A 12849-nucleotide genomic window follows, 5' to 3' on the forward strand; every position below is an offset into this window, starting at 1 on the left:
CGGTTCATTCTCTCCTGAAAGGCCCCTGGGAAGCTAACACATAGTCCAAAGGTGGTTTGGTGAGTAGCTAATCGGGGTGAGGGAGGCTAAGGGAGGCTAAGTGGCAACAGGTTAGCTTCATGAGTTCATCTCAGAGTGCGACTTTGCCCAAAGTACTGAACTCAGAGCCAGCTAAATGCCTAAAACTTCCTTTTTCCTAGAGGGGCACTTGGATAGGTGGATTTAGTTACCTTTGGCCACATAACAAAGTACCCAAAACTTAGCAACTTAAAAAAAACAATAAGCATGTTATCACACATAGTCTGTGTGGATCAGGAATATAAGTGGTTCTGGCTCAGGGTCCTCCAATATGTTGTCTGGACTGCAGACATCTGAAGGCGTAACTGGTGCTGGGAGTTCTGCTTTCGAGATGGTTCCCTCCCATGGTGGACAACTTGGTGCTGGGTGTTGACTGGAGGTCTCAGTTCCTCCCCACCACACAACATGGCAGCTGGCTTCCCCTAAGTGAGTGATCCAAGAGAGAGCAAGGCAAAAGCTGCAGTGGGTTTTGCTGTCTTAATTCATGAAGGCACACACTGTCATGACACTTTCTGTTTGCTGGGAGGGACTCACTAGGTCTAGCTTTCACGCAAAAGGAAGGATATTCATTAGGCTACACCTGTTGGAGAGGAATGTCAAGGAAACTGTGGACAAGTTTTAAAACCCCAGTAGGTGCCCTGGCTGGTGTGGCTCAGTTGGTTGGAGTGTCATCCTATAGCTGAAGGATTATGGGTTCAATTCCTGATCAGGGCACATAACTGAGTTGTGGGTTTGATCTCTGGTAGGGGCACATATGAGAGGCAGCAGTTCAATGTTTCTCTGTCTCCCTTCCTTTTTCCCTTCCTCTCTCTTTAAAATAAGCAATGAAAAAATGTTCCAGGTGAGGATAAATAAATAAATAAATAAAACCACAATAGGTATCATTAACATTGTCTGTGTAATTCTTTTCTTCTACACTTCCATAGCTGACCCAACTCTTCTGATCCACGTGCTTTATTAATAATATACTTATATGATTATATTTATAAGTGTAATACACATATACTAATTTTATATGTAATTATGTATTTGTATAATTATATTTCATGTATTATATAATATAAATATTAATGTATTTAGCTTATTTCCAAGCTCTTATAGCATGATAATCATTGTGCATCTTTATGCTAACTTTCATACTGCCATTCTGCCACCTCACTAGCCTGGGTACCTGGGACAAGTTATTTGACCTCTCTGTGCCTCTCTGTGTCCTCATCTATAAAATAAGGCTTTAATAGGACCTACCTCATAAGCTTCTAGTGAGGGTTACATGAGTAATTCTATGACAACACTTAGAAGAGCGCCTGGCGCACAGAAACTTTCAGTACTGTTAGCAGTCAGCCTGGCGGCTTTGGCACCAGCAGAAACAGTTTGATCCACTCGGGGTAGCAAGTCCTCAGAAGCCAATCCTGTGTCCATGTTCCCAGTAGCAGTAAACAAAAGTCATAGCTGTCTTCCTGGCCATGTCACAGTTCCACCCCATCCAAGCCATGTTCCCAAGGATAGAGAAAGAACCGTTTCAGGCCAGGGAGGGACCAGGGCCAGTGGCCTCTCATTTCCCTCTCCTCTTTGCCCATGCTTGTCCCTCGCCCTGGAACCCAGGTCACTACCTGGCAGAGAGGGCTTGCATGGTGGTAACCCGTTTAGTTTGAACTTTGAGTCCTATTTACATTTTGTTTTTGTTCCTGATTTTTTTTTTAGACTGACCTTTGCGGAAGGGTACAGTATCCAAACAGGGAAGTGACCTAGCAGAAATCGAGGGAGTTCCTCTGCCTTGTGAATTTTTATTCAAGGTTGTTCCCAAATTTTATTTTTAAACATATCATTTTCCAGGGTGTATGCTAGCCACATCTGATCACTGTCGGTGTCAGACATAGATTCATCTTCCTCTCAGGCCCTTTTGCTTCCTGCCAGTGCCTCTTGAGCTCCTTGGACTTAATGAATAGATTCTTGTCTTCATCCCAAGCATATTCATGATTTATAGCAGGCCAGGTGTTTGCTGTAAACGTATTGATGAGAAAGTTAGAATTGGTGCTTTTTTCATCTCCTGGAGCTTCTTGAGAAGGGAGGCTATACCTAGTGGGTTGTCTTGTGTCAAGTGGCAGTTAGCTAAATATAGAGGCAGGGAGCTGGGAGGGACCTGCTGAGGTCATCTGTGCCCTCCCACCCGCCTTTCCATCTGGATGTCTGTAGCCCTGAGCTGGCCAGGTCAGTAACCAGCAGCCACACACAGCTTCTGAGCACTTCAGCCATGGCTAGTCCACACTGAGATGTGCTGTCAGCGGTAAAATACACCCCGAATTTCAAAAATTTAATGCAAAACAAAGAATGGGAGATATTTTTGTCAGTAATTCTAGGTTAAATGTAAGCTGAGATAACAATATTTTGATATATTGGATTAAATAACAGATTATTAAAATTAATTTCACCTCTTCCTTTACTTTTAATATAGGAAATTTAAAATTCTTTTTGTTAAATCCCCATATTCCATTTATATGAAATTTATATTTCTATCTGTTTCTGTAGGCCATGTAGTTCTATTCTTCATGCCCCCAGGACAGATTGTGGAGCCTTTCTTGGTGACCTCTCTGGGTCTTTTGTCATTCTGGCACTTGGTTCTTCTCCACATCTTGTCTTAACCTCTCCTGTTTCACTTGTCCTGACTTTCACTTAAGAGAGTTGACTGTTCATCTCCTTATTACATCTCCACAGGAAAGGAGTCAAACATCTTTTCATATCATTCAATTGTAAGCTCAGTAACCCCATTTTCTTTCACCTTTTGACTTTGTTCCCCTTTTCCAGCTCTGATGATGTTTAATGACCTTCTCTGGGTTGTCTGTGGTCTATTATTTTTAAAACTTGGTAACCAAAACCACCCAATATTGTTCTAATGTGGGCCTACTGCAGAGACAAGGAGAAGGAATTACTTCCACCATCAAGTACTTGAATGGTTTTTTGATACATTTCTTCATTTAATCCTACAGCACAAGGAGGGCAGATGCTTTTGGTAATATGTGACTTTTGAAGGAATTGAGGCACAGAGAGGTTAACTAATCGACCAAGGTTCCACTGCAAATTAAGTGACAGATCTGGGACTTGTGCCCAGGTTTGCCTGGCTCTAAAGCCCACGTTTTTTTAATTACATACCTTGCCTGATACTTTTCTCTGAATACACCCCTGTAGTCCCGAGAGGCCTTAGAGTGCATGGCTGATGCGTTTGCAACTTATGGTCAGTGATGCCTCTTGAGCCTTTTCTGATATGTCTGTGTCTTGCTAGAATAGTGAAGCCCTTCTGCTAAATTTCAGAAACCCCTTTTCCTCCAGCAGGACTGCTTGTCCTTGAAGGGTCATTAGTAGCCAGAATTGAGGTCTCTGGCTGTCAGAAATGATTTTGCTAGAAGGGAACTTTCTTTCCTATGACCCCTGGTCCTGTAGATAACTCTCAGTCCCTGGAACAGGCTACTGCTCAAAGGCCAATAAAGGCGGAGTCTATTGTTTACTCATGTTTACCTAAAAGCAACCAGTTTGTGTTTTGATCAGAAGAGGATAAGCGGGATCCTTTTGAGTGTGTTTAAAACCGGTCTTCACATGGATGGACATGAAGACATTATGCAAAGTGAAATAAACCAGTCACAAAAGGACAGATACTGTGTGAGTCCACTGATATGAGAAGATGCCTATAGGAGTCAAAGTCACAGATACAGAAAGTGCAATGGCGGTTGGCAGGGGAAGGGGGCAGGGAGGGGATGGGGCATTATTGTTTAATGAGTACAGGGTTGCAGTTTGGGAAGATGGACAAGATCTGGGGATGAATGGTGGTGATAGCTGTACAACATTGTGAAGGGACTTAATGCCGCTGAACTGTACACTTAAATGTTGTTAGAATGGTAACTATGATGTTATATCGATTTTACCACAATACAGATAACCAAACAGATCTATATATATATATATACATAGAGAAGAAGAGTTTGCTTACGTGTGTGATCAGAGGTGCTCCTGGAGCTTAGAGCCCATTGCTCATTCGAGATTTGAGTTCACAGTCATTTTCAGAGTCAGCTTCTCGTGAGCAAGGTGCAGGCTTACTTCATGAGGGTGAGGGGAGTCCTTTGTTTCCTTCCTGGTAGATTTCTCCATCTAAGAAGTTACACAGATGCCTTTGCCAGGGTTTAAACCACTTTCCCACAGATGTCTGGAGTTGGGAGTCGGGTGGGAAGCAGCCTGTTGGTTATACTTGCTTTTTAATAGAGATTTTATTATTCCTTATCTCCCCCTCCCTCATCTTTCTGAGGGTATGACTAGACTTTTCTAAGAAAAAAGACAAAACAAAACAGGGCTGTAATTCTGTTTGTTTGTAACAAAGTAGTCATGGCCTCTCTGGAGACCTCAGTGAGAATTTGATGGAGGACCCAAACATCTAAAAACATTTGTTCCGTATTTCACTGAAGTCAATGACCCCTGAAAACCTGAGGTCAGTTATCCAATCTGATGCATTAACCATTTTGAGAAAAATTAGCCAGGATCCATGGATTGGGGCGCCAAACCACTGGCATTCTCTTTACGGTGTGAAGTTTTGTGTCACTGTGGCTGTGTTTACTTATTTACCCTGTCTGTTTTCCTTTCCAGGAATCATTAACCAATGGCAACAGGAATCCAAGGATAAAGTGATTTCCCTCCTGTTAACTCACCTGCCTTTGCTGAAGCCAGGAAACCTCGACGCGAAAGTAGAGTACATGAAACTGCTGCCCAAAATCCTGGCGCACTCTATTGAGCACAACCAGCACATCGAAGAGAGCAGGCAGCTGCTGTCCTACGCATTGATACACCCAGCCACCTCGCTGGAAGACCGCAGTGCTTTAGCCATGTGGCTGAATCACTTGGAGGACCGCACGTCAACCAGCTTCGGTGGCCAGACCCGGGGCCGCTCAGACTCTGTGGATTACGGGCAGACGCACTACTATCACCAAAGACAGAACTCCGACGACAAGCTCAATGGATGGCAGAACTCTCGGGATTCTGGGATTTGCATCAATGCCTCCAACTGGCAGGACAAAAGTCTGGGGTGTGAGAACGGCCACGTGCCCCTCTACTCCTCCTCGTCCGTCCCCACCACAATCAATACGATCGGAACCAGCACAAGTACAAGTAAGTCCCGTGGAAGCCTTTAGCGCAGTCTGGTTTGGCGAGTGGCTATGTGTGGCATGTCCTGCTGCAGTGTCTGCTCTGAGCACCCATAGCCCAGGGACAGAAGGGCTGATTGGAATTGTCTGTGGGAAAGGGCTCTTTGGACCCCATCTTTGTTGCTCTTTTGACTCTGGAAAGATGAAAATGCTGGGCAGGAAAAAATGATTGACAGTCCAAATTTGGGTTACAGTAGATTTTTAAAAAATTAAAAATAAGAGAGAAGAAGTGGTGAAATGCCTTTCACCTGCATGTCTTTCACTCTGGGGTCTTTGGATTTGCAGAGATGCTGTTATGTGTGGTTTTCCAAACCTCATTCTAACTCCTGGTTAACCAGACAGCCTCATGGGCTTTGTGCATTTTCTCTTTTTTCCCCCTTTTACTTTTGTTTTTTCCTCCTTTTTTTCTTCCTTCCTTCCTTCCTTCCTTCCTTCCTTCCTTCCTTCCTTCCTTCCTTCCTTCCTTCCTAATTTCACTCTGGAATGCCCCCCCCCCCGGGCCCCCTTTGCATTTCCTGGTTTTATCCCGAGTGGTTGGGGGCACTTAACTGAGAATGCTGCTCTGTGTTGTGGGCCGGTGTGGGTGCTGTGGCCTTCTCTCGCTCAGTCTAACGCCTTAGGAGATGTGGGTCAGGATCTGCTTTGCATGGGGGGAGAGCAGAAGAAAGCCTCCTGCTCTTTTGACCACAAAAGCAAAGTACCCTGCCCACAGCTGGGATGAGGGCTAGAGTCTTCCCAAAATGCCATTGGTGTTTCTGTCAAGTAGCAACTGGGGAGAGTGGGCCATCATTACACAGAATTCCTTGATGCTAGTTGGCATGTGTCTGTGAATACAGCATCAGTGCTGAGAAAACTGTTGGGGGAAAGCTTTTTGTGGTTAGATTATGTGCCGATCAACATGCAGAAACCCTCAGTATTAAGGGTTGGCAGTGATGGCTTCTTGGCCTCTACCTCCACTTGGGTCTTTTGGCTAATGGGCCTTTTAAGATGCCTTTCTCAAACACAGGGGAGTGTTGAGTTATAACTATATAATTGAGACAATAACTTAGTAGAGTAACCAAGAAAATACTTAAGATACTGCAATGATAATGCTACAGCATGAGATTTTTAATTCTTTTTCCAGAGCATTTTCTCAATACATTGAGATTTTTGCTTCCTGGCAATTGTCATCAGCTTGGCCCAAATAAACTCATAAAAATTCTCAACAACAATTCTTTTTCCTATATGGACATTTAGATATCAATCAGTTGCACGTTTTGAGAAATGGGTGATCATCGCATCACTACTCTATTAGGTAAGAAGTTCTGGGGACAATCTTTGTCACAGACTAGTCATCCAGGGAATGGTTTCGCCAGCTTCTGTGTAGTAGAGAGTGAGGGCCGTGACGATTAAAGCAGGCAGTGCAGGTGGGGAGGGCAGCACTTCTCGACCCATGTTTCCTGGGTCAACAGCAGAATCTGGTAATTGTTATAAAACTCATTGGTAGCTGGGAGAGATTCAAGCTTTGAGCTACTTGCCCTCTCAAAAGTTAGTCTTTTGTATTGTTAAGGGGTTGAGTTTTATATCACTTGTCTTGAAATTAACCTTGGGTCACCACATTTCTGTCCCTACTGATTTACACATTCAGACATTCAGGGTCGGGTCTGGACAAGATGAGTACATTTGAAATAGTATCAAATTATAGTATTTCTTTTATTAATCTCAGTTGATTTTTCTGATGCTAAAAGCAATACATTAAATACATTGGTACCATAGATTATAGCAAATAAATGAACAGTGACAGCATACAACTACATAGTGTTTACCACATGCTGGGTTTACTCTGTTCTGGAACATTGAGGTAGAGAAAAATGAGGTTTAGAAGGCATTGAAAATAGATGATGGAGCCACACAGAGTTTTTCAAGGAAGGGATTAGGATAAGGGGCAAAAACCAAGCCCTAATATAACAAGTATCAACCTCTTTTCATCTATTTAGACAGAAGTTAAATCTAGTGAGATCTGTTAGGACCTTTGAGCTGAGTCTTTCTTCCATGAGATAAGAGAAGAATGGGTTGGGACAGGTTGAAAAGTCCATTAAACAACATATTGAATAGCATCCGAGGAGAGGGAAGAATGTATTTTCCATACCTCGTTCTCCTTGGAAGGCTATTCAGGAGTCCGATGACTGAGAGCAAGAATATGCAGGTTGTTCAACATAAGCCTATGGGACCAGAAAGGACCGAACTACTGGCTGTCACAAACCATACACAAGTCTTGGTCAACTTAGTCTCAGCCATGACAAGTGATTCCAAACATAAGGTACATAGAACCTGGCTAAGCATCTCTGTGTTTGCTTCCTGTCTGGTCTGCTGCTGAAAAAGTAAACCATTCAGGAGAGGAACGAGCCTCTCCTGGTTTCCTTCAGGGCCAACAACATTGTGTGGAGGTCAGGGCCCCCTTCCTTGCCCCAGACTGCCTTTCTAACCATTTTCTACTGTTTACTGGCAGACCAGGATCTGGAAGGAAACTTGTTTCTATTCAAATCCTTGCAATACTAGATTTTTTTTTTTGTTAGCATTCTTTACACCTGGATGTGAAAGTATGCATACACTGACCTTTGCTAGCCTAATATGAAGCAAGAACTCAGAAACTTTGGGTAACAAAAATTATTCCAAAATGCTCTATTTGAACTGCTCCCTTGTACAGTCTTATGGTATATTGGAACCATAGAATTTCTTTTATTAATCTCGACTGATTTTTCTGATGATAAAAATGATACATTAAATAAATTGGTACCATGGATCATAAAAAGTAAATTAACAGTGATAGCATACAGCTACATAGTTTTTACTACATGCTGGGTGCTGTTCAAAACCCTTTACATAAACATTAACTCACTTAATCCTTATAACCCCATGATTTGGCCATTATTGTTACCCCATTTGACAGAAGGGCAAACTGAGGCACAGAGCAGCAAAATAACTTGACAGATTAACAAAGTAAACGAAATGAACTGAGGTTTGAACCCAGGCAGGCAGGTCTGATTCTGAATTCAAGGTTACGTGCCTCTCCCTCGGAATCCCATCCTCAGAGATTGACTCCATTAGTAGCTAGTAGACCTTTGTTTTCCTCTGACCCTGAATTTGCCCCCAGATAGACCAGCCAACCTCTAGTGTCAGTGTTCTCCACAGCACAGAGATCCCAGACCCTGCCCCATGACTGCTTCCGTGTGACTCCCTAAAGAAGAGGAGCTTTCTCAAAGGAGGTGCTCACTTCTCACTGGCCCATATACTTTAATGTCTGGCCTTAGCCTTCTACGTCACAGTTTTTGGCCACATGTTCACCTCCCTTGTCTGATTACAAACTCCTTGGGGACAGGATTTGTGTCTTTATCATTCCTCCCCATCTCCTAGAACACCATGTTCTCAAAAAGTCACAGAAATTTTGGAGATATAAAATTCCTGGCATGCATTGAGCTGCCACTCTCCTGTGGCAGGGCGTCTCTGTTAGATAATATCTGTCTCTTGCTGAGCCCAGATGTGGCTTCCAGATTCTCCTCAATATGCCCCTTGAGGCAGCCACTATAATTCAATAAGAGATGGCGTGTGAGCTAAAGCCTGTCTGCCCTCCCTGCCATATATGTTTGCTGAATGGTAGGGACTTAATAAATTCTAGGACTCAGTAGACAGATGTTCATGAAATTAATGAATTTCCAAAACAAACCAGAAAAGTGTCTTTGGGAATTTACTAAATAATTGGTGATAATATTGGTCATTTAGCCTTCTGTCATAATCCATATAGTGACATTTATTGTTACTCTTGCTTTTTGTGACTTATTTTACCAACTTGATCTCAGTACTAACAGATACATACTATGATATTGATGGTAGAGGTAGTTATATGAATTTATACATGTGATTAAATGCCTGTAAAGTTAAACCTGAATTCATACAAAAAAAAATTAGTGTGTACAAAAATTGCTGAGATCTGAGTAAGGTCTATCATCTTGTTTAATTGTGTTAAGGCCAATGTCCTGGTTTTGATATTAGGTTTTTACATTATTGTCATGTAAAATGTCACCTTGAGGGAGGGAGGCTGGGGGTGGATACATGAGACCTCTCTATGTTGTGTTTTGCCATTCTTTATAAAGCTATAATTATTTCACATGTAAAAGTTAAAAAACAAAATTACTGGGGCATCCAGAGCCTGGATATTTCTTGAGCTTTGGTCCTTGTTTCTTGGCCTCTCTGAGAGTAGAGGGTCTGTCCATTTATGGAAAAGATGGCTGCTCAGTGCCAGGGAGCCAACAGCTGAAACAACACTACTTTAGCAGGCAAGGTGAGGAGTGGGGTTCATGCGGATCTCAGGGGAAGTGGCTCCTTTGGGAACCCCTGCTCTGCAACTGGAAAAAGCCCTCCAACTCCATCGATCACCCCCATAAGCAGCCGGGGCCAGCTCTTTCAGAGATACCTGTTTGACTCAAGAAGTCCTTCGTTTTTTCTCTGCCCTTCACATCTTCTTTCAAGGCCACCAGCCACTTCAGACTCATTCTAGTCAGACTGCAAAAAAAAACATCAGAACACAGATATTCAAGGGAAGAAGAGAGATCATACAGCTTTAGGCAGGCCTGAGAAGAAAAGATATCTTGGCGAGTGGCCTCTTGGAAACTGAAAAGGGAGGGCACGTCTGGAGACTCTGATTCTGTCTTGCAGGCTGCATGCAGGTCATCCCCATCCTTTTAAATTTTCATGGAATTATTTTTGTCTTTTACCAACAGACTTCCTCAGTGGAAAATTCCCCCCCCCCCCCCAAATTCTAGCCAACCTGGCATGTAACTGAAAAATTCCATTATTTCCTTAACCCCTCATTTGCTCTTCAAGGAGGTAACTCTAGTTGCTTTGCTTCCTTCGAAAAGCATTTATAACAGCTGGCATGATGTATTTTTAGCTTCAGCTTCCTTCCCCTTTGGGGTAAACATTTTTTAAGTCTGCCACTGGCCTTCTGACACCACATTGTGAAGATGGCTCAGTGGTGTCTTGGAGGACCAGTATCGCCACTGCCTAATCCTTCTCCCGTTTCCAAGAGTCCAACGGTTTGATGGGACTGTTTTTCCTCACCATGTCTACTGTTTGTTTTCTGGGGCTTAGGGAAGATCAGAAAAACACTGTGGTAAGCAAGAAGCCTGCTAGTTTATTGTGAGCTGGAGATCCCACTGCTTGGGAAAGTCAAAGGCCCGCATGAGCTACATGCGTTTTGGAGCAAGAGGCTGTGCCATCCATCTCCTACCTGGGAGGGTCTTTGTAAACTCTAATGACAGTGAGGGTTATTAAACACTAGATGAGCTACAAAGGAAAGCAGTAGTGTTTCCAGTTCTCCACTGTACTTCAAAAATTGAATAGATTCTGGCTGAAATATATGGCTTAAATTGGACTAGCCTTGGAGAGGAAAGGAAGAGGAGGAGGTGGACAAGATGGCTTCTTTAAGACTTTGAGCCCTATAGTCTTACGATTTCTATTATTTCATAAAATTTCATGTCATGGTCTAACAGTGCCTGCCCTACAACATCTGGACAAGGAGCAATTCCATCCTGCATTTACTTACTTTTTACTTGTCTCACTTTTAAGACTTTCAGGGACAAACTCAAGTTATACTGAGCAAAGCTGTATTATGAAGGTAGCATATATATATATATTTGATATCTTTAATAGCAAGCAAATTAAACCCTAAATTTCTTGGTTTCAGGTGAGGAAGAATCCTAGTGGCAGCAATTACTATCAATTTGGGGTATATTTCCTAACTCTTAAGCACTGGAAATATCATTTCTGCCTATTCCCCTATCCCCACCCCAGTCTGCAACATTCTGTTAGGTAAAATACAATATTAGGAAATCTCAGGTATAAGTCAAGTAAAGAGAAACATATGGAGATAGGGAAGCAAGGGACGCAGGGGGTTCCAAAATCTGGAAAATGCTATGAAAGATTTTTGTGGATTGGAGAAAGGCTAAAATTCCCAACATACTCTGGGGTAATCATTCCTCACCAAAAATTTAGATTGTTTCCATAGACAAATTCTTTGGCTAGAATTAGAGTGGAGCCGTGAGAGCACAGGGTTTGCTTTAGAGATTTGTTTCACAGCCAACCTTGCTGAGATGCAGCCTTTTGGAAAAGCCCAGCAAAACCCATATGGAGCCAAAAGATTTATAACAGATTATTTTGTACTTTAGTTTTCTCCTTTGCACAGTAAGACACTGCAATGCAAAGGGAATTCTAAAGCTCTAAGTGGCATTTTAGATATTCGAGTTTGAGGTATAAATGATGAAGCAGTGTTGGTCAAGATCAAGAACATGACTTGGTTTTAAATTCCAGCTCCACCTATAACTAGGTGTGTGACAGTGGACAAATTACCTGACCTCTAAACCTCCATTCTTCATCTATAAAATTAGAATTAATTTCAGTAGAAGACCTCTTAATTGACTTAATCAGGATGAGTAGTTGATGTGTTAATTACAATAGCCATTTCAAGGAGGGAATTATTAAAAAAGCATAAGACTTTATATGATTTTAACTTAAAGCATAAACACATACATTTGTATGCTGTCTTTTGCATTGAGTTATGACCCTGTCTATAGGCTCCTGACTGTGGCTTTTCTTTGTCTTTACTGCATAAATTGCATCCCTGATGCATTATTGTCTATGATTTCTTTAAAATGGAGCAGCAATTTGAAGACATTTGCAAAAACAATCAGAGTACAAAATCTTTCTAGATCCTGTTTTTTTCTTTTTATAATTTAGCTTATAGTTCTCTCACACTAAGTTCAACAGTAGATTTTTAAGCAAAACAATGAATATTTCTACAGCATGTAACAAAGTTTTGTGCAATTAACTTTTTTTATAATTCGTATGTCATCATTGCTGTTATCCTTTTCAATATTACATATTTACCATAGTAAGTGTGCTGGCATAAGCAGGTTTGGGAACAAATTCAACTAACTCTTGGTACACCTACAAGTCAGCTGGTGGGAGCAGTAACATGCAAGTAAATTGCAGCCCTTGAAGAGTCGATGAGCCATGGGCATCAGTAAGTAGTCTAAAGGCAATGGAGAATACTGGTTGGTCCAGCAAGTTGGTTGAATGAAGATGAGTAAAGACAGCTAGCTATTTCTAAGGGTTATTGTAAGGTTCAAATGAGAAATGTGCATGAAGCTCTTGCCAGTAGGAAGATGCTAAACAAATGATAGCCCTCATTATTATTCTGGTCTGGTTGTTAATGCTGACACAGGAAGGGGTGCTTCTTCCACTGCAGGCTCTGCAGTAAACTAGGGTGTAATGGGCTCCCTGGGGCAGCCCTATGACAAAGGTCTTCCAATATGCTGAACTTGAAATCAAGATACTTTACTCAGCTCTACAAAGAGCTGAAGAGCCAGCCTCCCACAAATACCAGTGTCCTCTGAAGGATTGTTTCAGCGATACATCTTACTAAGTACCTTAAAATGGACCAGAAATAAAAAAAGAAAGAGTAAAGAATAAGATAATTGTTGATGTTGCTTCTTTGGGATGCATTGCCAACAGGAATAATGTTTTAAATTAGTAATAAATGTAAGGATATTATTTG

General features: G+C 42.0%; 1 protein-coding gene across 2 annotated transcripts in view; it reads left to right on the forward strand.

Moving 5' to 3' along the window:
- The window catches only part of SAMD4A (sterile alpha motif domain containing 4A), a 204027-nt gene that overhangs the window by 122733 nt on the left and 68445 nt on the right, over nucleotides 1–12849 (forward strand). For both annotated transcript variants that reach the window (XM_090270905.1, XM_090270906.1), the window contains one exon: nucleotides 4705–5223. In XM_090270905.1, coding sequence (XP_090127031.1) covers nucleotides 4705–5223 — 519 coding nt within the window. The remainder of the gene's footprint in view (nucleotides 1–4704; nucleotides 5224–12849) is intronic.

Source organism: Furipterus horrens, unplaced genomic scaffold (assembly GCF_987537825.1).
Source record: "Furipterus horrens unplaced genomic scaffold, mFurHor1.1.pri manual_scaffold_3, whole genome shotgun sequence".
NCBI classification, from domain to species: domain Eukaryota; kingdom Metazoa; phylum Chordata; class Mammalia; order Chiroptera; family Furipteridae; genus Furipterus; species Furipterus horrens.